The sequence below is a fragment of the Maylandia zebra genome, linkage group LG18 (assembly GCF_041146795.1).
Source record: "Maylandia zebra isolate NMK-2024a linkage group LG18, Mzebra_GT3a, whole genome shotgun sequence".
In the NCBI taxonomy this organism is placed as follows: Eukaryota; Metazoa; Chordata; class Actinopteri; order Cichliformes; family Cichlidae; genus Maylandia; species Maylandia zebra.
Window position 1 is genome coordinate 18,841,478 of NC_135184.1, and position 26,077 is coordinate 18,867,554.

Here is a 26,077-nt window from a genome sequence, read left to right on the forward strand (position 1 = left end):
ACAAACTGAAAATAAACTGGTCTGGTTTCAGATGAGAGTGGCCTTAGTTCAACGTAAAATCATCATCAGAGGCAAAAACCAAAACTCGGCTCAGCAACTTAATAAGTCCTTTATTTGCAATGTTCCATTACCTTTCCAGTTTCCGATGCAAAAGAAGCAATAATTTTTTTTTTAAATAACGAAAGCGGAAAAAAAAGAAAAAAAAAAAAAAGGAAAGAAAATATTTACAAAATTCAAATAAAACTAATAATCAATGGATTATCTAAAGCACCTCTCTGCATCCGGACAACTGCGGTTTCTGCTGGATAAGGAGACACTGCAATTACATCAGCAATTTGTTTCTGAAAAATAAAACTGAAAAAGTTTATTATCATCATCATTATTATTATTATTATTATTATTATATATTTACAGAACGCTCCTGAAATCCTGAAACTAGTTTCCACTTAAAGTAGAAAAGGCTTTCGGATCATTTCTGTGTCTTTTTTTTTTTTTTTTTAAACTTTATATATTTTATCAAGTCAATTTTCTGTAGATTTCAAGTTTTAACGGTGATTGGGTCGTTAAGTGTCCTCTACAACAGCTCAGGTTTAAGTACAGAAGAGGTAAAAGATGAAGAGTCAGTCAGTGTGGTTCACTACTGAGGGATGGGAGAGAATGGCTTTAAAGAGGAAGCATTAAGACCACCCCCTAGTAGTCAAGGTCAAAGGTCAACATCAGCCCTCTGTGTTTCTGTCCTCTGCTAGTTTATCATGATAGGAAAGGAGAGAAAATAGACAACCTTTGCTTTAAAAACTCCGTCAAATTAAGATTAGTTCATGTACACTGTAACGTTTTGTCCACTGGATCGTTAATAGGAACACACTTCAGTCATGCTGCACACTCCGGAAAAGGACAAGGACATAAGAGCCGTGTCGGGACTGAACAAATGTTATGGCATGTTGATAAACCCCCCTCCACTAACCCACCCGCCCGCTACACTTCACGCCCTGCTGTTTCCTCTTGTAGATCAGAAAGGTTGTTTGTCATTAGAATCGTCTAGAGGGGTGAAAGAGCAGCCAGTTGGTTTGCTTTACTTTGACATAGAAAGTTTCGTAGTGATGTGGGATACTTCACACCTCGCTAATGAGTAATCCTGCTGAAACCTGCATTTTCAAGTTTGCTTTGATGAGGACACTTGCTGTGACAAGCAGGTGGAGAAATAATGAGGAAGCAGGAGAGGGAAGGTAGAAAAGAAATGATTGTTTTTCAGAGTCCATCCCTCCAAAAAAAGAAGAAAAAAAAGGAACACAATAAAGATTTATCCTCATTGAGGACTGATTCGAGTCTGCCTCTCTGGCAATACTGTCCATGACTCTCCGTGGTCGCCTGCAGAGCTCTGGCGGCAGCTTTTAGTTCAGTATTTTACTCCTTGTCAGATTCCTCTTCGGCCTCGCGGAGCCAGGTGAAGAAGCCGGTGACCGACTTCAAGGCCACGCCTTTGCCTGTCTGCTCTGCCGGGTCTTTGCTGGTTTCCCATTCGTAGAAGGCCTCCTCTTTAATGACGTCCTCATCATACAAGGCGTCGAAGAACATCCGCAGCAGGTCTGCAGAGACAAAATTAGAGCATTATAGAAGCTTTATTAACAGCTCCATTTTAAAATTGTTTCTGTTTGCATTGAGTCAGGGACACTTGAAAAGCTATAAAGAGCTAATCAGTAGGTCAAATCCTAATTAACACGTTTCTTTTAGTGATTAGGCTTTTCTGTTTCAACCCTCCAATCCAGTTCATAACACTTTAAAAAATAAATTTAAAAAAAAAAATCACCCCAAGAATGTGTTTTCCTCCAAAATAGACCACTTCCATTTCTGTGTTCAGGGAAAATGACTCAGGCCCTCCAGCAGCAACACTACAAAAACCTTCAGTCTCATCTTTAAATCTTGATACCCTGAATACACAGCTGCTGTACACATGATGATTTTATCTGTTTTCACCCTGAACAAAAACAACCTGGAAATACAGGCAGATCTTTTCTGATAAGGAGCTGCGTTTCAGACAAACCAACAAGGTCCATTTTTTAATGCCTGTGATCATCACATAACCAATTACACATTACTTTAGAGCAGCAGCTGTTTTTTGTTTTTAACCCCCCCCCCCCCAAAAGCTGCACCCAACAGCACATAGAGGTAAACATTAAACATCTAAGAAGCTGCAATCCGTGTCTGGCAAAGGGAATTTTACAGATCCTTTATTTATCCAGGTAAAAAGTCTCGCAAACATTAAAAACATATTTTTAAAGAATGATCTGGGAAGCAAAAATGACAACATAACATTGCTGATCTATAAAAATTATTTCAAGTGGTCAACAAGGACTGGATTGATTAGAAAGTAGATACAATAACGCAAATCTATAAAGATACTTTGTAACAGTTGATTTTGTAGTTTTCGCTTAAAAACTGACTTTAAGTTTTTTCCTTTCTTTGGGGAAACATGAACTTTGTATATGCCAACAAGACTGCTTACAGTGACGTGAAGGCTTTTTAAAATAGACAGCAACATAAAGAACCGAAGCATTGAATTTCCAGCAAACAGCTGATTTCGTTACATGTCCCTGCTCGATTACTCTGAGCGACAGCTACTGTCAGCTGAATTTGAAACAAGCTCACAGGAAAGATTTCTGCTTGATTTGTGCTCTTTAAACAAGCTTACTGGACTTTAGTAACATTTAAAAAAAAAAAAAAACTTCTCTGAAATAATTCAAAGACAGACTTGGAGGGAGCGAGACTCATCCAGAGAACATTTATCACTAATAATTTACAAAGGCCAATAAATTTGCCATCTTGTGCCATTATCTGAACCGATTTATGGTATCTTCCTGCTGTGTCTCGATGCACGATCAAGAATCCAGGTTAAACAAAAAAGAAATCTCAGAAAGCTGAGCGACATTATCAGTGGGAGGTGCATCACATCACTCATCCATGTGACTTCTTTAAGTTCCCCCAACCTTATAATCAGCCCAGCTGCACGACTGAAACCAGTATCACCGCATTACAGTAAGCCTTGAGTTCAGTTTCGTCTCCACTGACTTTCATGAAATTTGGGATCATTTGCTTATGTTGCCAAAAAGACGCAACAGCTGAGGAAACCACATTAAAATGACACTTTGAATCATTGGCGACTTTGACGCCTGGATTTAACAGATGCTTCAGTATCTAAATATTTATAAGTGAACCAATCAGATTTGTATGTTCGGCAGTATTACAGTTCACTGTAAGTGGGGAAACTCACGAGCAGGCTGCTCCATGTGCACCATCAGAGCCTGGAGGGCGTACAGGGCCTGCAGCTCTTTCTGCTCGTCGTACAGGTATCTCTGCAGCAGAGAGGCTCTCTGGCCGATCTGCTGTGCATCCACCTTGTACGGGTTGTCACCTGAAACGAAGTGAACAAGTTTTTAAACCAGAAAGTGTGATTTTTAAAAGTAAGCGCTATTAAAATTTACTATAAAATAAATCCGTTTTAATTTATTTTAAAAAAAAAACAAAACAACAACTATATTTTCCATACTTCAGAATTTGAGCTTGGGTCGTTGTGAAAAGAAAAAAGACTAAATCATAGACACACACACAGAAATAGAGGCAGCTCGTGGTGTATTAGTCATACTTACATATGATAGCAGACTGGCACACTGATGTCATCAATGCTCGTACAAACTGGTTCGAAGCAGTCTGCTGCTCGTCCAAGTTAGCCTGAAAATAGGAAACAAAATGCAGTTGGAGAGGGGGAACATGAACAACACTGGGAAATAAGAGCACGCACAAAATGTTCAGGTCTGAAAACACTCTGTACTGCCTCACACACACCTCGATCCAGTCTCTGATGCGTTGATTGTTGGCCTTGTCCTGGAGGAGTCTGTCCAGCTGTTTGCTGATCTCCTCTCCGCTGAGGACCTTCTTCTTACTGGCCTCTTTGGGCTCCATCTCCTCTCCCACGGTGAACTCCACTTTCTGAAATACACAATTAAATGTGTAAAAAAAAAAAGAAAAAAAAGAAAAAGAAAAAAGCCTGAAGACACGGAGTAACTTGTTTCTAATCGTAAATCCCCACAAGCAAAAATCTCTCTTGCTTTCATCTCTGCCCACCAGGTAGACTCCAGCTGTGTTTGTCTTTGGTGCTGTGCAGGATGTGCTGCTTTCTCGTTACCATTTTAAGCTTTGTTGTTACAAAATAGACCAATTATAGCTGCTTTAAACGTATCCTAACATTTTTAGACCACTAAACAAAACTCCAAAAGTGCAGACAAGTGTTTTATCGTCTAAAACCTGAACGTGTTGCACGTACCTGATCGGTGACAAACTTGTTGACGTCTTCATCTTTGGGCAAGAAGTCGTTCCAATTTAGCCCAGCCTCTGTCCACAAAGCCCCGACCTTATTGGGGGTCTTAAGGGGAGAAAAGGGCCAGATAATCAAATATCTGTGGCTTTTATTTCTTTTTCTTTCTCTCTTTTTTTTAACCAAAACCAAAAAACATGTGCAACACAAGGTAATAAAACGAGTGTGTTCGGTTACCTTTTCTTTACAAAGCAACTTGAGGATCTGTACCAGCAGCACGCTGGCCTTCCCCAGAGGCACAAGAGGCTTTGAGATCTCCCTGAAGACACAGATGCACTGAATTAAGCTCCCATTTTTCTTAGAGCTGGATTATAATTCAGTTTATCTCATTTTAAAGCTGGAAATAAGTGACCTAGTTTTAAATTTAGCTTAAAATCTTTATTTCCGAGAAACACCGTCAACAAAAGAATCTCTGGAAAATGATTCCAACACTATTTACAGTTTAAAAACGTCCATTTCCATCAGACTATATTCTAAAGTCAAAGTATTCGAGTTTGCTTTCACTTATTTGAAATGTGACCGCTGACATTAAGCTCTCACCTGAACAGCTGTCCCATAGGGATGCCTCCCTCGTGGAGCATAGGAGTAATAAGCTCAGCCAGGTAGAGCCAGATGTGAGGTATATCTATGGCCATGTCTTCTGCTACCTCCAGAATCTCTAGTAGCCTGCAAAAGAATCGGCTTTAGTTCCATCTGCTCGAGAACATCCATCGAGGGTAGATTTTAGTTGAAACCAGGCGGCGTTCTTCCTGTTACACGCTTACCCTTTGTAGTACTGCTGCGTGGGCAAAGTCCCTGCCTTTATAAGCTGGTGCAGCAACAGGCCCATGTGTTCCCGAGCGATGGTGCTTCGTTCAAGCGTCGACTCCAAGCCGTTCCGCACGAACACGTACAGCAGTGATGTGCTGTTGAGCTCCACCACACACTGCAATGCCTCCTACAGCACCAGAGTGACACAAAGCAATGCTGTTAACACGGTTCACTTTTAAACATGGAAGTACAACTCTGATTGTTAGAGGCAAGTCTGCACCTTGACATCATTGATGTGGAGGTATTCTTCAATGATCGCATGCGACTTCTTCTCCACTTCCTCTTCAGTCAAGGCAGGTTTAGGGAGAGATGGAGGAGGAGTGGGAGCGCTCTCACGCTTAACTGAAGAAAAAGGTAAAAATACAACTTGAAGCTCATTGTTCTTTATGTCCTTTTCTTTAAACCACATCTTTCTCTATTCAACTCTTTTTAATTCTTTATTTCATACCTGGGACGAAGTCACTACCCTTGTCCCGACTTCCTCTATCTCTGCTTCCTCGGTCTCTGCTTCCCCGATCCCTGCTTCCTCTGTCCCGACTGTCTGTCATGCTGGCGACGCGGCGCACAGATTCAGTTGAAGACCTGCCATCTCCTCCCCTCCCGCCGCGCTCTTGCGACTCTCTGCTGAAGCTTCTCTTGGTGACTTGGTTCGCTTCCCGTCCTTCGCTGCGATCAAATCTGTCAAATCGATCCCTGTTGCGGTCGCTCCTGTCCCTGTTGCTCCCACGTTCGCGGCTCGAACTCGACCTAATGGTAAAAGGAGACACAAAGAGGTCATTTTAACACACTCAATCAATTTGTAATCATGTACCACTAAAATTTTTGTATTTTTTGAGACCGCAGTAGGCTCTTGTATACAAAGGGGAGGCCAGATGGAGGAAGATTAGTATTCAAGTGGTCGCCATCTGCAACCTCACAACTAGATGCCAGTAAAATGTGTTTTGAAAAATGTGACATAAACATAAAGTAAAAAATAAGAGTGCCTATGACAAGTGATAAACTAAAATTTGTGAATCAAGTACTCAACTAAAGCAGAAGCAGACCAATTAATGAGAAAATATTTGGTGCTTCTGAGTACCTTTGAGGAACTCTGCGATCAGAGTCTGTTGCAGACATCAATGACCCAGACTGTAGGGCAGAGAAGCGGTTGAGAGTGCTGGTACCCGGACGCCCAGAGTCTAGAAAGATGGAAATGAATAGATTAAGAGCCAAACCACAAACAGCCACTAAGCAATGCTGTGCTTTAGAAGAAAGCTGAAGGTCTTACCCTGGTCTCCACTCGCTGGTTTAGCTCCAGTTCCTCCGCTGCTGCCTTTTCCCCAGCTGCCCCACATGCCTTTGCCACCCGGAGCCAACAGCTGGTTGTTGAAATCCATAGCACCAGGCTACAGGGAAACAAAAAAGTTATATTCATTCTCAAGAGGCCTGAGAAAGAGCTCAAGCCTTCACATGAATTTTCGGACGTTACCTTTGTGATCTTGCTTAGGCGGGTGGTGTCAATGGGTCTGTTCTTGGAGATGGGGACTGTGTTCCACCCCTCATCCTGAGGCTGGCTGGTCCGGCCACCTCCTGGTGTGTGAGGGCCTCGGCTGCCCATGTTTCCCGTGAACCTGTCTCTGCTTTCCTTCTTGGTCATGAGCTGCTGCTGGACTTTCATCTGTTCCCTGTGCTCCTCCATCTCTGCTTCCTTGTGAATCTGATCAATTGTCTTAGGACCCTGGTCTCCTCTACGAGGCACCCAGTTATTCTGTGGATCAGAGACAGAAGACAATTAACACCCGTGAGCCACTCTGGGGTGTTTCCTGTCTGTGTTTTGGATTACATTTGTAATAGTACAAATGTTCTGATAGGAGAACCTGAGACAGAAAGCATATCCACCCTGAATAACACAGTTTTACGTGCGTCAAAGATTTTCATTTTTAAGCCCTTTGTGACATAAAAGAAAAAGGGGAAAAAATGAAATCCTTGTTCTATTCTGCAGCTTCAGTATGATCAACATAAACCGCTTTCCAGTGTTCCTCCTGTTCACAGCAAATCTCTAGAGCGGAACAAAAATTGTCATTGCCAACTGCAGGCCAAGATGTTGGAGATGAGATACTGAAAGGGCAAGCAGCTGAATGTTATCAAGAACCACCACACCAGTGACATGGCTTGATATCCAGCAGGTAAGGAAATATGAGAAGGAAAGAACTGGACCTAGGTGATTTGCAACGTGAACACCGTAAACTTTCAAAATAAAAGTCAGGGGTCTGCTTGCTGGCAAATCTATGCCTGATGATGCCGTTCTCATGGACAGAAAAAAAAAAAAAAAAAGTTTTTTCAAACTAACCCTTTACCCCTTTGAAACCTACCAGCAGTAACCCTTGACGCCATTTTCTGAACCGAGTACTCACTGTCTTATTTTAGCACTGCTTATAGAACAAAACAACTGGGTGCGCACCACAAGTTTGAGAGTGTGGTCTCTGCTATGTAGATAGCCTTGTAAAAAAACAAAACAAAACCCTTCAGACTGTACTGTATATAAACACTGAGATACATACACTACTAAGTCAAGTCATGATAAATGCTGGCTATCAGTTCTTTATTGCTCTAAAATGTTGAATATGATTTAACAGTTACCCTTCTGAGGTCCAAAACATCTTGCAGCATGAAGCGGATTCTTGATGAAGTCTTTCTCTCTTTAATGATCTTGTCCATCTGATTAAAATACTGATCCATGCGAGGCTGTCGGGGACACAGAAAAGAGTGAATTTTATGAGGTACAGGTACCAAATGACAAACTGTGTGTACCTAATGATACATCGAGAACTGCCTCCTCAGTTCCTCAACCCATCACTAATGATCAGTGGCCCAGACACGTGGCACAAAAACAAGGTCATCACAGGAGACATCTTAACGTGTACATATAGCGGTGTTAGTCCATGCTTTACTTACCTTTGCCTTCTCAAAGTCCAGGTCTTTACCAATAGTCGACAGCAGTCTGCAGAGACACTCGAGAGACTCCTCATCATGATTCTTAAGTAGTTTCACGACACAGTCGTGCATGATTGGCTCTGTCAGCATCTTAAGCTTAAACAGTTCACCAATGAACTTTATGTTGCCCAGTGAGCGGCGTCGAGCTTTATCTCTGGCCTCCTCCAGCTCCACCCTGAAGCGCTCACGCTCCTCACCCTGCAGGCGGATACAAGTTTGTTCTTAGTGTATGAGTCATATGACAAGTTTACTCTAAATCTGAACGGTGGTTTTGACAGTTCTTACGTCTTTGGCAGCCTCCAATTCCTTTTGCTTTTTCTCAAAGATCTCATCATCATCCTGGTCCTTCTCAAACTCTTTCTGGCAGCGGTTGAGCAGCAGTTTGCGGAAGTTCACAAAAACTCCTGGCTTGTCTGAAGTGGGGACTTTCAGCTGGTGGAAGACAACATTCAATGTCACCAGGGGGTTTTAACGCATGTTTTCCTATTCAACTGCATTTAACAAATATGTAGCTGAGAGTATGCTCCTTCAGTTCCTCAATACCATCACAAAAAGTTCAGTGGCCCAGACACGTGGCACTAAAAAGAAGTCATCACTAGAGCATGTGATCAAAGCACAACATCCAACCTTCACTAGACTCACCCCCATAAGGCAGCGGCACATGTTGGCGTAGGCCACAGAGAAGTTGGGCTCTGAGATGGCCTTCTCAAAGATGAGGTCGATGGCTCCCTTCAGCCTCTCCTCAGTGTCTATCGTCAGCTCTGTCACTTGTTTCATCAGCTCCTGAAACTTCTGTGGCGTAAGCTTGTTGAGGATGCTCCGCAGACGCTTGAACAGCTCTCGAGTCTTGGCCTGTTCTGGGTCTTCCTCTTCAGGCTCATCAACACGGCCACGAGTGACCTTTTTCACAGAGGGCTTCCAGGCCTTCTCAGCCTTGCTGAGCTGCACGTCGTCATTTAGCGACATGCTGGTGATAATTTTTTTGGTTTGAGAGCGACGGGGCCCGGATGGCTAAATGGAGAGAAACGCGTAAATATTTTAAAAAGCTAGTAGGAAAAAACTTCACTAAACAAAAAGTTTACGTTAGAGATCGCTGCCTTTGCAAACAGCTTGTCTGCCAAACGTAACATCACAACTGCTGGCATTCATTGCACTTTTGTGTCATGTCAGCTCATAATACATCTCTTTATCTCAAAAAACATCAGACAAGTACTCCAGCACGTTGTAGGAAGACAGGCACAGAGGGAGATCGTTTTACTTCAGGGCATCACGTCTCAAGTGCAAAAGTATAAAAACGGTGTGCTGACGACACAATTGGTAAACCTATTAACTATAATGCAAGTTAATGCTTAAAGTGTCTTTTAAAAACTGTAAAATTAGCTAACCGGGCCACGAGGTCCTCCCACTGATCTGCTCCCAAGGTTCCCTAAATATGAGGGAGTAAAATCAGGACCAGTGTTCATCAGGCGAGATGGGTCAGCAGGTCGTAGTGGAGTCTTGTTCACCTGCAATTAAAGAGGCAAAAATAAATAAAGGAAAAATCACCCGTGTTTTCACACAAAGTTTAAAATACTGGCAGTCGGCAGCACTACCCCTCAGCCTCCTAGTAGATCAACATATGGTATCAGTTTGAAAATCCTGACTTTGTTCTCGAGTTTTTGCATTCACAAGATTTTCAGGAAACTTCACCTCTGACCTTGAACTTTAGGACAAGGTCACTGAAATTCAAACTTGGAGATTTTTAGCAGATGCACCTACTGATGTGAATTTCAAAATCCTACATCGCCTCATTATCGCATTTACACCCGCCCACTCGCTCGCTCTGTGTGGTGACAACTAGAGATGGACCGATCCGATATTACGTATCGGTATCGGTCCGATACTGACCTAAATTACTGGATCGGATATCGGAGAAAAATAAAAAATGTAATCCGATCCATTAAATATCACGAAAGCACCTCGCAAAACTTGCAACGCGCCGTAACTCGCCTCAGAACGTTAGCAGTATGCATCACGTGATAGAGCGGCTGCCGCATGCGGGACCTGTCGTGGTCTGGATAGCATGTGGAGCTTCGCTAGCAACCCGGCATTTCATCTCCGACAAAGTTATCCCCGAGAGAAGTAAAGCAAGTGTGTAAGTCCATCTCTGAATGTTTGTAAAGCATTCCTGCGTTAAGCTTAACAAACGATATATGGAGCGACTGCCTCTCCTGCTGCTACTTCAATCATGAAACTGCTTAACGATCAGCTGATCGGCTTTTCTGTCGGGAGTCCGTGTCTCTGGTTTGTTTTTGGCCCACTTTGCACCAGAAAGAGGAAACCAGCGGCTAAACAACAGCAGCACGTTTAAGCTTGATCAGCTGTTGTTAGAATGTATTTAATATTACTTTCTACTCCAGGATCTTTTTCTACGTAGTTGATGGCTGGTAACTGTGTAGGGGCGGATCTAGCAAAGTTTAGCCAGGGGGGCCGATAGGGCATTAACAGGGAAAAGGGGAGCAGAAAGACATACTTTTCTTTCTTATTCTCATTTAAAATGTCTAGCTTTTAATAAATAATTATCTGACACCCAAAGTTTTAATTTGATGTAAAATGAATAGAAGTCAATTACTGTATATAGTAACTATTAAGTCTAATATATATACCCTAGTAAGCTATAGTACTTTTTCCTTTGGGAAGGTACCATCTGTGCAGTCTGCAACTTTGTTGAAGAAAGATGTTGAATCTATTTAATATTTTAATATATTGAAAAATAATTGATTTCTGTGCATTTTTTTTTCACACTGCATCAAATTAAGGTTGATTACGTCGATTAAGCATCATGAGGTGGAGCGTGAGGGGTGGTTCCCTATTTTTTATTTATTTATTTTTGTTGTTGCTGGGAGTTGGAACTCTATTAGTTAGGTTGCTTAATATTTATGCTAAGTACTCTTTAAAATACCAGAATAGGGAGGATGGTGTAGGTTTAAGTTTATTAGATTGATCAGTATTGCTGAAGTATGAAATATTTTTTTTTGCATACAGGTATAACAGAATAGCTTTAGTGTAGTTGTTGTTTTAAACTTGAGTATGAACTTATACAAAATGCAGCAAGATATTTAAAAAAAAACTGTTTTGTTGAAACACACTATATCGGATTCATATCGGTATCGGCAGATATCCAAATTTATGATATCGGTATCGGACATAAAAAAGTGGTATCGTGCCATCTCTAGTGACAACAATACCCCGTCAGCCTTTAACAAAGCTGTGACGGCCCGGGACAACGCATCGGGTTACAAAAATCGGGAGTTGCACGACTGGCTGAAGCGCCTCAAAGATTGTGGTGCGCTTCATGATGTGAGGTCAAAATTTACAGATGAGGGGTAAAAAAAACAACTGCCATATTCTTCAACTCAATTTGTATCGTTTCTGCGTTCTTTTACACAAAGCTCAACATCACCTACCTTATCCAGCACCACATCACTGATGATAGGCAGGCCCTCAGGCTTGTGCATACTGGCGCTGATGAACTGGCAGCCCAGGAGGAACTCCCTGTCGTACCGCTTCTTGTCCTCCGGGTTTATCGGCTTCCATTCTTCTGCACAACGTACAGGAAATATGCAAAGGCACATGATTAAAGGCACACTACAGTAAAGGCACAGCTGAAAGATGGCTGTGATAATCCACTCTGTCAGTGCAGATTCTTTGAAACTAAAATAATAAAACGATGACGGCACATGAGCAAAACTATGAGAGAAACTAAAATCACCATAAAGAGATTTTCACACTGTGCTTAAATCAAACAAGGCCTCATCCTTCCAGCATATAAATGCAGGCACAAGGAAAAAACAGACTTAAAATTTTATGCTGAAATAAATTATATTTGCCCTAAGACCAAAGTATGTACAGAGTTTTATCAGTTTAGCTTTAGGGAAAAGATTAAAACATTTAAAGATTTTTTTTTAGCCTTTTAAGCTTTCAAAGCGTACCTTGTTTGTACTGGTATTTCTGCTCAGTTGGCTCAGGTGTGGCTTTAGACTTGTCAGGTTCTGCATTCTGCTTGTCCTCTTTTTGCTCCCAGGTCTCATCTGCCACTTCGACAGGAAGTTCAGCTGGTGCTGGAGCTGGAGGGTTGGCCTGAGTGGGCATGGGTTCAGAGGCAGGCTTGGCACCCTGTTCCTGCAAAAAGAAAGAAAAGATCAAGTTTTCTAAGAATCTGTTGTTTATTGAGAGTAAAAGATGGACACCCAGTTTAAGAGCTCTTTGGACTGTCGTCTGATTTAACACAAACCTCTGTGAAGGCATCCAGGAGATTCCCAATGGCCTCCTTCTTGTTAAACTCTTTCATGTTCTTTTTCTTCCTTTGCACATGTGTAGCAGCTTCAAAAGGAAAGACAAAGTGATGACATTAAAATTCAGATAAAACAAGATTAGGCATGTGACAGCCTGAGAAGCAAGGGGGGGGATTAACTGTACCTTGCATAGTAGATTCTTCTGGGCAGCTAACAGACGCAGGAGGGGTATCCTCACTTTTCTTCTTGCACTCTTCCTCCTCCTCCCTCTCTTCAGCCTCCTCTTTCACCTCCTGGGCTGCTGTTGCCGTTTTAGCCATAGGTGTGGATTCCTGAGATTGAGAAGCGTCTGGCTGTTTGTGGGGCGTAGTGTCTGAAATTGCATTATCCTTGGGCAGTTCTTCGGTCTCCTGAGGAAGGCCGTTGGGGAGAACAGGCTCTGCTGCCTCAACTTGTGTGGATTCAGGTTCGGGGGTAGAGCGCAGAACGGCGTTCTGGGTCTGTGGACCAGCAGGCTCCCGTGCAGGTGGGGGAGGCTGGGAGACTTCAGTTGCCGTTTTTGTAGCCATTTCTTCTTTATTCTTTCTTTCTTCTTCAAGATTGGAAGAACCTGCTGCTGCAGCCTCAGCTGCAGGCTCCAACTTTGTGGTGGCCACCTGCTCTTCTTTTTCCACCTTCTTCACTTCCTCTGTTTTTGCTTCTTCCTTTTCTGGACCCTTCTCAGCTTGAGCTGGAGCAGCCGGTAGTTCCTCTATTTTCACAGGGGCTTCTGGTGCTTCTGAAGACTGTGAGGTTGCATGAGGAGCATCTACTGTATCAGAAACGGTAGTGCCAACTTTATTTACTGCCTCAGCAGGAGTAGTGGTCAACGTTGCTCCTGGAGGAAGGGAAGGAGGAGACTGCTGGTCCTTTATCAGTGTGGATGGCACCTCAGTAGTAGCTACGGGGGCTACAGATTGTGCAGCTAACTCAGTAGGCAGCACTATTTGGCTGTCCACTTCCTGTTTGCTCTCCAACACAGGCTCAGCGTTTGCCGCAGCAAGAGAAGGAGGGGTTTCAGCACTAGTAGGACGCTCTGTGTTATCATCTGGACAGCGAGAGACGTGACAATAAATGACGAGAAAAAAATTTAGTCATTTCTTTTTCACAGAGTCAAACTTAAGAAAATATTCTCACCTCTTCTCGTCTGTGCAATCACAGGCTGGGCAATTTCCCCATTGACCTGTGCAGAACTTGCATCCGGTGCCTGCAATCACAAAGCAATAGCGGCCTTTAATAAATAAAATAGAAAACCCACTAGACGGGCTTTTAACAATGAGCATCAACACATTTGGTGCAGTTTGTTACAAGTTTTTTTTCTCCTCACATTTGGTGGATATTGTCTGTGGTGGTATTGATTCAGACCTGTTTCTTTGAAGGCTGCAGTGTCACTCAACTCTTTTAAAAAGTGATTCGTTTGTGTTGCCCGTTTCCCCTCCAACTAGCAATTTTCAACTTTGGCAATAGCTCAACGCATCAGTGCATTTTTGTTTGCATTTGCTTAGACTCAGCATAGTTTGCTTAGTGAAACTGACCTCAGCTGTGCTGACTATTAGAAAGTACCATGAAGACAAAAAAAAGAGAAAAAAAAAAATCCACAACGGTGCCTTTATGTACAGATAAATTCATATTCATTCCTTTTTAAAGTAAGAGGAAATAAAAATAAAAATAAAAAAGTGAGAGCAATCCTCACCTAACAACATCTTCTTTTGTTGTCTTTTTATAACTTACCATTGTTTTGTCTATATAAAGCAAAACGTTGGCTTCACATTGAAAAAAAATTACTTTGTTCTAAAGCAAATAGTGAAGTGAAGTGAAGACAAAATGAACATGAGAAAAACATAATGAAGTTCTGAGCTTTACTGTATTACTTTAAACACAGAGTACCACATGTCAGTACAAGATAGCCAACTATACTTTAGATTTCTGATAAAAGACAAATGTACAACACCATCATTACTCTATTTAACTCAGTCACTTCAAAGTAAAGTCTTACCTGTGGTGTCGGTGTGGTGGAGGACATTACACCCGACAGGATCTCGTGCGTGATATCGCGTCCACCCTGGTTGGGGTCTCGTATTGTTATCTATTAGAGAAAAGGCAAATGACATTAAAATACAAACAATGTGCAACCATCCTGCCACTACTGATCTACAGCTGCTGACCCCCATCATGACAAATACTATTGTTGTTTTCAGGTTAAAAGGGAAAGTTCCACATTGAACACACAATACAGTGTCTCTCCATTCAACATTTTTGACCTCATTCAAGAGGTGTGCTGTGCTTTTGTTGGGACATACTACCGGTCTGCGTTCTCTCTTCATTAGGCCTTGTGACTGTGCAGGGGCTTGCTGAGGAGGCGGGACTTGTAGCTGTTGCTGGGTGGACAGCATGACCGTTGAAGGCTGGACAGATGGGGGATACTGAGGCGGAGTTGGATAGTATGCTCCAGCTGTAAAGTTGAAATGAAACAAAGAATAGAAATTACAAAATAAATCATAAAAACAACTCAGAATAAACAAGAGTTTTCAAGAGTTCAAACTAAAATAAAAATCTGTATGTACTTGTTTCATTTGATTGAGATTTTTTTTTCTACCATTGCTGATAAATGTTGGGGTGAAAAAATGTAAAGGTGCAATAGCAAACATTTGTACGTGTACACAAAGTGTGGTTTCAGATATAAACGTGTACTTAAAGGCTAATTTGTGGGCTTATTTTTTATGTTTTTGATCCACATTATATATTAAGTTAACAACAAAGTCTATGAATTAATGATGGCTGAATTTGACTACTACACAAAACTTTACTACTTCTGTCTACAATACGTGATGAATTCAAACAGCCCACTTTACATTCAGTTGTGTAAGGAGGCATAACTGCCATTTGCTCTTTACATTCACATCTGTCCAGACTTTTTAAAGCAATTTAATGGGCTGGCACCAGAAGCTGGAGCCACCGATTCAGCATCCAGCCAAATTTAAACATTTACAAGTAGTATTGCTGTACAGAAAATTACTTCAAACGGAAGTTGGTTTTTGACGCTTTGTATGCAAAATTCCATTTATTTAGCTTCTTAAACAAGAAACAAATGGAGAGGGAAAAAAAGCCATAAGCTGTCATCACCACAGAGGCATCACTAGGCTACAAGCTAAAAGTTTCAGTTAAAGTTTTTCTCTGTATTTGCTACAACTACATTTAAATAACATCCATCGTCGTGTGTACGTGGCCTACACGTACGAAATCAGAGACAGGAAGACACGGTTAGAGACAGGAAGTGCCACAGAAGCCTGCTGACCACCACAAAAGCACACACACTACTCACCGGGGTAGCGCTGGGAGGCGAGAGGCGCACCGTGGAGAGAGAGACGGCCGTTCTCTCGCCCGCCTCCTCTCCCCCCGCCACCCCGCCTCTCCCTCGCGGCAAGAGAGGGCTCTGAACCAACGCAGCAAAGGAGAGGAAGGGAGTGAGGGACGGGAGAGGGAGGAAAGAAGGAGAGGGCAGGAAGAGACAGATGCAGAATGTGTTAATGAGAGGATCCAGAGGAAGCAGGGTGTTAAGAAGGTCCCATGAAATGAACAATGTCTCTACTGTACACTTACCTTGTGCTCTTGGCATATATTTAGTTTCAAATAGTACAAATTTTGAAGTGCACTACCATCACACAAGGGTCTTTATAAGTAAATACAATGGGGGTTTTAACTGAGCCAACAAACCCCCACTTATCTATACGTCGTATATATAAAATATCTGTGCATTAGTACAAATGTACTAAAGCAAATCAGTTTTTGTAGCAGTTGCGTTTCCTGCTTAAAAAGTGCAGTTCATTCATATTTAAATAGGGTTTCTGGCAACGTTAGCTCCCACACAACGCTTCTGCTGCTGTATGTAGACATGCAAAAAAGGAGAAAACTGCGGTTTCAAAGCCATTTCATGGAACCTACAAGGCAGCGTAAGGTGCAGAAAATGAACACAGGCCAAAGCAGAATTAAGCCCAACTACATGCACATACAGCAGTGTTTGGACTCAAAGGCATATTAAAAAAAAACGAAGAAAAAGAAACACACACACAGAGACAGACATACTACAGCAACAAAGACAATTAACCCCCATCACAGAAAAAATAGAAACAAGAAAACAACCCAATCAGCCAAGCAAAACCACCCCACATTCAGGAATACTTCACAGATGAGGAATTCTGCATGTGGATGTGGTTTTAAATACGGGTTAGAACTTCTCCATTAAGTTCTGTGTTTAAACTGAACGCGTTTGTGGTTCGGCTTGGTTGTTGTGAGTCTTGGGGTTAAAAACCCTTACCATAAGGAGGGTATTCAGCAGGGCTAGTTCCAGTATAGAAGTTTGCTGTGCCGCTGGTCACGGGATACTGCTGGGTAGGAGGCATGTATGGAGCTCGGTACTGTAGAAACAAGACAAACAACAATTAAGTTTTGAGATCCTCACTCCAAAAACCTCTATTAAGAGGACTTTCAAATATTAATGTAGCTCATCGTAACAGGTTTCCAAACTGCGTCTCTCCCGTCCTCACATAGGATCACAAGCTTCAGACGAATTTCCACACTAGCGCTGGTACAGGAGAAGTCAAAACCGAAAGCAAAGAAACTGCCAAGTTTTGGATTTTTTTTTTTTACAAAAGTCTCGTGTTACTACATGTCGTCTGTACAATTTGTGAATCTCTGAGCTTTTGTAAGGTTATCATTAAAACAGTAAAAACCAACACAATTATATACAGTGTTCTCAACTCAGCTGTGATGGCAGCAGCAGTGGGAGATTATGACAAAATAAATAAATACGTTTAAATTGTGAGGTGAACAACCTGCAGAATCGGCTGTGATGTCACCTTCAGTTTTGGGTGTGGCTGCTAAGGACTGGAAGGTGGGTATAATGAAACTCTTTAGAAGACACTTTGGATGAGCCATCAGAAGGACTCCTAAAGCACTGAGTGTTTGTTCTTCACTATTAGCGCTTTTTCAACTAGTAAGTACTTGGCACGACTCGGCTTGGTTTCAGTCGTTTTCCATTACACCTGAGTACCACCTAATGTGCATAGGGTCGTTATATCAACGTGGTCGAAGGGCCTACAGCGTTATTTGTACCCGACACAAACAACACAACAATGGAGGACATCAAGGTGAAGGTATATCCTTGTTGCCGGGTTACAAAAGTGGCCATTTTGATTTTTGTGAAGGAGATGCTCTCATGACTTACAGTGACACTATTGACCAGTCAAACAGTGGCATGCAGTCTATTGACATCACATTTTCGGATCAACGGAGAGCATTTTGGAACCCCAGCCGAGTACCAGGTACTAAAAAAGTACCTGGTAGCGCCACCTAATGGAGAACCCTAAAAACAGTCGATCCGAGTACGTACTAGTGAAAGAGGGCTTTGTGTGTTTATACACCACTATGCATTTAATCATTAGTTATTCTTAATCTCTGGCTCTCTTGCACAGAGTGTCTTTTGTCCTGTTTTCCTCCCACCACCCCCAACTGGTCACGGCACATGGCCGCCCCTCCCCGAGCCTGATTGCGACAGAGGTTTTTTCCTGTTAAAAGGGAGTTTTTCCTTTCTGCTGTCAACAAGAGGGTCATTTGATTGTTGGACTTTTCTCTCCATTGTTGCCGGATAACTCTACAATATAAAGTGCCTTGAGATGACTGCTGTTGGGATTTGGTGCTAAATAAATAAAACTGAATTCAAGTTTAAAATGAAATCTGACACTAAAGACACCAAACTGACATGAAGAATACTGCAACCTTCCAACATTAAACATACAAACAATAATGAAGAGCAATAAGCTCAACATGTTACTATTAAATTCAATTCATTCAGAAGGTAATGTTATCCAAATAAAAGTGTTAAAAAGTGATTGCAACTGTTATGATAAGTATGTATTGATTACTTGGGCTGGCTGCAGAGTAGAGCTCGTGTGTGCACTAACCTGTCCAGAGGGAATGAAGTAGCCTTGAGGAGAGCCAGCAAAAGGTTGGGATATCATCATCATTTGTGAGCCGGGTGGGTAGACATGAGCTGGTGCAACAGCTCGAGGGCCACTATTTCCCGGTACCCTTGGAGCACTGGTGGCCATGGTGGGTCGGTTCTGATAGTAGCTCTTAAAAGAACAAAAACAAAAAGATGAAGACTGCATCATATCAGCAGCAAACTTCTGGTTCTGCCTGTGCATTTCATAACAACGGTATTCCTAATTCTTGCTTTTACATTTTTCTGTGCGTTTGCTTCGAGTTACGCACACGCCGATACCCTTCACCTGGAATCTACGCACTCACAGCAACTGCACATGTGCACACTAAATTCAATTCTGGGTAACTTGGGAGTTTAAATTATCCTGAAAGTCATGACTTCCTGCCACAATGAAGTTAGCACAAGTTAACAGGGGAGGGACGAAGAGAAAAGCTGTTACCTGTAATGCTCTGTATCCACCCTTCAGCCGCGCAACACATGAGCAAAGAGCAAGAAAGGGAGTAAGATTAAGGTGAAAATGAGGACCGGACACAATGAGGGGGATGTTTGAATTTGCAGGAAGAAGGGAGGAGTATGAGAGGTAGCAGTGTGCCTCGCAGTCATGATGGGTACGCTCAAACAACTACAGACGCACATGCAATCGATTCTGGACAGATCATTATAGAAACACGATCCCCTTCTAGTCCTGCAGGGCCCTACTTCTGGTAGGTTAAAGAATCACATTAAGGGCTGCAGGCACATGCAGTTTAATTCATTTTAATATCTGGTGGCAACAAGGCCCTTTATCACTGTGGGATTAGGACAAATGTGGTGATCAATGCAAAACAGTGGCGAGACGTGGGCTGTTTTCAAATGACAGCCTGCTGCACAATTTAGACCGTATCAGAAATGCTTTCATTTCTCAAAATTTTCACAATAATACAATTCATGTCTACAAACCAGGTATTTAAATAAAAAACGATCTGATGCAAGATATGCTGACTTGGTACTAAATTAAGATGAAAGGGGAAAACAAGGACTGAGGAAAAAGGAAAGAACTTTGGGGGACACTGGAAAAGAAAACTGCGTAGAGTTGAATTTTCAGCTGTTTTTAATTTACATCATAGACTCACTTGCAAAACGTAACTTGCATTAAAGTTACATAATGTTGATTACACAATCTAAGGGCTTGAATAATAATTTAATGTTGCAAAAGAGCTCATTTGGATTTGAATGTTTTTTTTAAAGTAAACTAATCTAAATGGATGTTTAGAAGGGCAGATCTAAACACTCATCTTATCTTCTTTCCCAATTTGTATCTGAAAGCATGCATTACACTAAGGAGACAGAGGGGATGTGAGGAAAAGTAAGGGGTGTTAGTACCTGTTGATGTAAAGTACGGGGCCCAGTAGCAAACTAGGACAGCAGAAGAGAGGAAAGAAGTCAAGATTCACATTCAAGGACAAGGACGGCAAATAGCGGTTATAACACACAAGTCGAGGCAAAGCCTTACAGCAGAAGAAGCTATGTCAGAAACTGTTGTGAAAGAGCAAGAAAGAAAGGGGTTTTCAACCATATCAACAACAGAAAGCATGCTGTGAACAATACCTGTCTTGGCTGTGGTGCAGAGTTCATTTGTGGAGGTGGAGGGGTTGCAAAAACAAGAGAAGTTGGCTGTCCAGGGCCGTAGGCAGCCTTAATAGGAGAGAACAGAAGAGGAGGGAGAGGGGGGAAAAGGTTACTAAACTCTAAACTACCAAAATAAATAAACAAACTATGTTAGTGGGTCTCACCTGTGTCAATCCAGGGGAAGGGGCAGGATTGGGGACAGAAGTGGGTCCCGCTATAGGCTGTGGTGGTTTGTTCATTTCACGTTCTTTTATGGTACTGCATTAGGGTGGCGATGTGGTGCCAGCCTTCCTGGGGGGAAAGACGAGCAAGAAATAATGTCAAAATGAGAAGAACATGAAATTACTTTGAGCTGAAATGTGATTTTTTAACATTTGCTAGCAGGCACTGGTATTCCAGGTCTTTGTTAAAAATACTAATTACAGCCATTGAGGTTGGATACTAAAGATCACTGTAAGGAGACATGTTGAACCTTTAGTGTAGCAACATCTAACCAAGCAGCCAGGGTGTGGCCTGCAGTTTCGCCTGTGATAACACCACCACCTCCCCAATCTCGTTCCCTTGCATTTTTACAGAGCTCATATGAGGATGCAATTAGTGTCTTTCCCTCCTCCATCCTTGATTAAATCAGCTGGTAACACAATTATGTGTTTTATCTTCCATTCAAAGCTTAGGTTGAGTAGATAAGGGTTCAAATTACTTTCAAATAAATTCCTGCCTTAGACACCAATGCTAATTCGTCAGTTATTAAAGCTCACACGCACGCTGTTTTTAAGTGAATCTAAGAAAATGGATACCTCAGGTCAAAGTTCATTTACTGTGTGAACAGAAGCTAAGCCCCCCCTCCCTCCCGTTTGTGCAAATAAACCATACAAAACTCAATACTGACTGCCGTTTTCCCATGAGTAAATGACGGCTGCGGGGGGTTGAAACTAAAAAACAAAAAAATGATAGAATTGCTTTTAAAAAATATAAACTGCCGTAATAGCAGGAGACGTGTCATACACCATCCACCTGCTGACACAGTGACTATCGTCAGATGCTAGCTGGTGCCATGCTTCTTTTTGACAGGGCTTCAATGCTTCCATATGGCGCGCCAGAAGCGATGGCTAACGGGCTTATGATTCACGAATAAATGTAAACGGTCTTGTATTAGCTGACATTTACCGTAAAACATTTTTTATGGCCTGCTAACGAATCAGAAATGCCCCGGCGAGGTTGGCTGGATCGTTAGCCCACAGCCGGCTAATGTTACGTGTCCCACCATCACAGACATTTTACTTAGTTACGCTACGTGGCTGAGTCCGCATTTAACCTTAATGTACACAGAGCCCGGTCAAACAGTTTTACTGTGCTGATTATAAGAATACACATTTATACTCAAAGGCCGGGAACAGTGAAGTAGTTAGCTTTGTCAATAATGTTGCAACACGCGACAGCGATTAGGTTAAGTTACAGTCATGCTATTGTTGGTTAACATTGGCTAGCGGTTAGCGGGGTGTTACAGGCCCGGCGACACCGTGTACCTGATGTTCATGGTTAACGTGGCCTAATATTTTGGCACTGAGGGCACCGACTTTAGATTCAAGACAAACTAAAGAAATCGATCCAGATCGCAGTAAATATTGATTTCATTTCATTATTTTTTTAACCGAGAACCGAAAAAGCGTTAGGTTAGGGTTAGCCATAGCTTTCCCACGAAGCCCACCGAGATAACCAAACCAAAACAGCCAACGCTGTTAATTTAGGTAACTTTAGGTTAGCGTCAGCTCTAAATAAAAAAAATACTGAACTGACGGAAAACACTAAGATAAAGTAGTTTTACCGGGACCCAGGGGAGGATTAGCCTGCTAGCTCTGCTGGTGTGTGTGGACGGTCAGGGCCTGCTCAGCCCGTGTGCCTTTCACAAAAATGCAGCCCCGCTCGGGGAACTAGCATACCGCCGGGTTTCTTCTTACCAGGAATTATAACAGTTACTGTGTTGCAAGGTAGGAACTCGGGGAATCAGCCTCGGCTCAGTCTTCTGTTAATGAAAGCGGTGGTGCTGCTGTTTCCTTGTCCTTTAACTCCAACAGAAAAATGATGCCCTTCTTGGCTAATGACTTAGCGAGCTAGCTAGCTAACCGGCAGATGGGGGAGAGTGCTAAACTGTCAGTTCGGTTTAAACCCCCAGGCGTGCAAAAGTGACAGTGCTCAAAATCAAATAATATAGTCCTTCGGGAATACTATTGACAACTCCGATGGCCCCAAGAAAAGCCTCTGGACCGCAGGTCCATGATCAAGGCGTCGATGGTGATGGATTGCCGGTTAGGTATATACACAAGTATCGTGTGATGCGGCTCAGAGAGAGGCCATAGTGCGATGTTTCTCCTGTGCGAAGCCGGTACGCCTCCGAGTCGCATGGGTAACTTCCGGGGAAATTAAAATTTGATGCAATTTCCTTGGTCATGTGATGCAGGAGCTTGACTCCTTTGATCAACCGAGGCCTCCGTATTCAAAGTGAGCCATTATCTGGAACAACACTAAGCTGATATCTTTAATTCTTTTACGGTGTTTTAAAAAAGCGCATTTGAGTACTTACATTTCCATCACAGCTGGGACATGATGTTGCTGAGTAGACTGTGATTAGCCTCTTGTTGCAGAAGATAATGAAGTTAGCTTAACTTTATTTTACTGCATCATGTTTGATTGGGAATCTGATCATTTCTATTTATTTAATGTTAATCTGTTTAATACCATGAAATAATTACTAATGTATCTGATATTAATTTTGAGTTGTTTAACAAAGCAGTAGTAAGGGAATATAGTACAGTACTGAGCAAAAGTCTCAAGCCATTTCTCATATATATATATATGTGTGTGTATATATATATAGATATATGTATGAAATATGTGCAAGCATTCATGCAAATAGAGTATATACCATTCCCATTGTCTCTAGAATCACTGTCCTGCTTGAAAATGAAGGCGATGCCAATGGAATGCTTTCCAGGTGGTATTGCATGGTAGATCAATGGATCAGTCCCTTCACCACTGGCTAAAATGCAGCCCAAAGCATGACACAGCCTCCACTGTGTTTTACTGATGGCAGTGTACACTCACTGTTGTACCTCTCTTCTGACCTCTGTGCACACTCACAATGATTTGACGAAAAATTGATATTTGGATTCATTACTGACCTGTTGGAAAGGTTATTATAGTTAACTCAAACGAAACTAAAAACCGATATTGTATGGGGGAAGATTGTTTTCGTTTTAGTTAACACAGCTAAAAATAAAAACTAGACCTTGAAAAAAATTAACTTGTCAACTTGGACAGCTAACTAAAATAAAATAAAAATTGTTAGTTTTAGTATTTGTTAATGTGGTAAAATATTTGTTGTCATTGTTGTGTTTTTATTGTAATACCTGTTCTTGTGCAGTTTTGCATACCTCAGCCTTTTCTTATTGCTTCCATTTCTTGAGCATGGTTTCAGACGGCCCTCCAGCGAGACCATTTCTAATGAGGTTTCAGTGAACAGCAGAGGGATCAACTGAGGGCCAGATGTGTCTGTCGGGTCCTGTGTCAGGTCTTTTCTGGAATATTTTCAGATTTCTTCAGAAGATGACTTTCAAAAACTTTTCATTTGTTGTTGATACTTTTTTCAGACCTGCTACTCATTCTTCTGTCCTCCACTTGTCCAGTGTCCACAGATTTTCTTTAAGGATACACAGCACACCGCACTAAGATATGCCAAACTTTCATGTTGCGCCAAGAATACTATTTATTTTATGCCCGTCGTACAGTGTTGCCATTAGCCTTTTTTGTGGATTCACCCAAACAAATGGCAACAAACTAGATGTTTGGTCTAGTTTTTCAATGAAAAGATATATAAAAAGAAATATAAAGAAATAAGGAATGGCTCAAGACTTTTGCTCAGTGCTGTATAGATATAAAAATACCACTTTGGACTGAAACTTGGATGTTTCACTATTTTCTGACAATATATATATATAAAGTATAAAAGTATTCAGCAGATTCATGAAAAAAAAATCAGCTCTAGCATTAACTGATGTAGTTTTTCTTCTTTTTGTCATGTACAGTACAGGGTGAATATTCCTAAATATACTGCATATCTGAATAGAACTAAGTTGTGTCAAATAGGAGTCATATTCCAAAGCTCCTTTTCCCATGTTTAGGTTAATCCAACCATGTGTTTGTTCACCAGCCAAGTGTTAACAGGGGTTTCCAGAACATGCCAACCTGCTGTGAAGTCTCTATGATGGAACAGCTTCACATTGTTCATGCCACAGGATTTTGATTTGAATGTAAATTATCCAAAAGTCTTCAAAGTATCCAAAAAGCAGATGGTGCCACATTGTCTGTGCGATTCACTCAAACAGATTTTCCTCAAATTATGTTTATTTATTCATTTGCCTGCGAAGCCTGTGGAAATGCAGCTCAGCTGACTACCACGGTTAGAAACTGTACATCCATGTGCTTAAATATAGACTGGTAACAATTTGAAGGTAGCTAGTGAAATCACATTTTAATAAAATGTAGTCTACAGTTATATTTATTGTATTATAATTGTATAATGTACATTACCGGTACTGACAGTCATTCTGCTACATGTTTTTTCACCTAATGTTTCATTATTATTGAATGCACCTTCAGACAGCAGCTCTTTAAACCTGCACTCGAGCCAGTGACTCAGTGTTTTTGGTACTTGCAGTAGAGCAGAAGAGGAGGGCCTTCAAATCCAGAGACAAAGAGGAGTTGAAAAGTTGAAAAGGAGTTGAAAAGGGTGCAGAGAGAGCTGAGGGGACTGATAAGGAATGGGAAGGAGAGCTACAGGCAGAAGATGGAGAACCAGCTTCAGCAAAACAACGTTGGTGAAGTCTGGAGAGGCCTCAGAACCATCTCGGGCCACAAACAGCAGAACTCTCTGCCTGGGAGGGATGTGAGATGGGCAAATGAACTGAATCATTTCTTCAACAGATTTGATTCAGCCATGAGGCAGTCTGCAACATCGGCTGCAGACTCACCCACCCCCACTGCTGCTGCTCCACCTCAGACACTTCACACCTCCTCTACTCACCCTGCTCACTCCCCCCCACCCCCAACAACAGCATCCAATACACACTCAACACAAGGCTCCAGCCTGTCTCTCTCAACCACCCAGGTTAGGAGGGAACTGAGGAGGATTAATGGCAAGAAGGCAGCGGGTCCAGATGGCATCAGCTCGAGGGTCGTCAGGTCCTGCGCGGACCAACTGTGTGGGGTGATGGAGCACCTCTTCAACCTGAGCCTGAGGTTGGGAAGAGTCCCACAGCTCTGGAAAACCTCCTGTGTTGTACCAGTGCCAAAGACTTCACGCCCCAAGGACCTCTACAGCTACAGGCCGGTGGCTCTGACATCCCACCTGATGAAGACCCTGGAGCGATTGGTCCTGGCTCAGCTTCGGCGCCTAATAAGCTCATCACTGGACCCACTTCAGTTTGCCTACCAGCCTGGCATTGGAGCGGATGATGCCGTCATTCACCTCCTACATCGTTCCCTCGCTCACCTGGAGACCGCTGGAAGCACTGTGAGAATCATGTTCTTTGATTTCTCCAGTGCCTTCAACACCATTCTTCCCTCGGTTCTAAAGGACAAGCTGGTGAACTCTGGAGTGGACCATCACCTCACTACCTGGATCCTGGACTACCTCACCGACCGACCACAGTATGTGAGGACTCAGGGCTGTGTGTCGGACAGGGTCGTCTGCAGTACGGGGGCCCCACAGGGAACGGTTCTGGCTCCGTTCCTCTTCACCATCTACACTGCAGACTTCTCCCACAATTCCACCCAGTGCTTCCTGCAGAAGTTCTCTGATGACTCTGCAATAGTCGGCCTCATCACTGATGGGGACGACAAGGAGTATAGAGGACTGACCCAAGACTTTGTGGACTGGTGCCAGCTGAACTACCTCCAGATCAATGCCAGTAAAACCAAGGAACTGGTGGTAGACTTCCGCAGGCA

At 42.4% G+C, this 26,077-nt stretch overlaps 1 protein-coding gene and 2 non-coding genes across 9 annotated transcripts; all 3 read right to left on the minus strand.

Annotated features, from left to right (window-relative positions):
• Positions 1 to 90: 90 nt before the first annotated feature.
• Positions 91 to 22,481, minus strand: eif4g1a (eukaryotic translation initiation factor 4 gamma, 1a). 7 transcript variants are annotated; one of them, XM_076876975.1, is made up of 33 exons: positions 22,033 to 22,481; positions 20,239 to 20,361; positions 20,054 to 20,140; positions 19,829 to 19,861; positions 18,906 to 18,926; positions 18,426 to 18,596; positions 16,781 to 16,880; positions 15,788 to 15,898; positions 14,766 to 14,917; positions 14,462 to 14,551; positions 13,603 to 13,672; positions 12,611 to 13,513; positions 12,426 to 12,514; positions 12,124 to 12,313; positions 11,599 to 11,732; positions 9,538 to 9,657; positions 8,795 to 9,163; positions 8,438 to 8,584; positions 8,114 to 8,350; positions 7,799 to 7,903; positions 6,648 to 6,926; positions 6,447 to 6,564; positions 6,258 to 6,357; positions 5,628 to 5,926; positions 5,400 to 5,521; positions 5,134 to 5,306; positions 4,910 to 5,035; positions 4,547 to 4,628; positions 4,319 to 4,417; positions 3,841 to 3,984; positions 3,645 to 3,726; positions 3,269 to 3,409; positions 91 to 1,586 (listed from the first exon to the last, which is right to left on the minus strand). In XM_076876975.1, the coding sequence occupies exons 2-33, from the start codon at positions 20,311 to 20,313 to the stop codon at positions 1,405 to 1,407; spliced, it is 5,151 nt and encodes a 1,716-aa protein (XP_076733090.1). In that variant the 5' UTR covers positions 20,314 to 20,361; positions 22,033 to 22,481; the 3' UTR covers positions 91 to 1,404. The 7 variants fall into 7 exon arrangements, with proteins under 7 accessions (XP_076733090.1, XP_076733092.1, XP_076733089.1 ...); XM_076876977.1 differs by having other exon boundaries at positions 14,769 to 14,917; positions 20,239 to 20,365; XM_076876974.1 differs by having other exon boundaries at positions 20,239 to 20,365.
• On the minus strand, positions 7,992 to 8,066 carry LOC111501341 (small nucleolar RNA SNORD66). The gene has a single exon (XR_002721478.1). It is a non-coding gene; the product is annotated as a small nucleolar RNA SNORD66 (small nucleolar RNA).
• LOC111501340 (small nucleolar RNA SNORD66) lies at positions 8,676 to 8,753 on the minus strand. The gene has a single exon (XR_002721477.1). It is a non-coding gene; the product is annotated as a small nucleolar RNA SNORD66 (small nucleolar RNA).
• Positions 22,482 to 26,077: the final 3,596 nt, after the last annotated feature.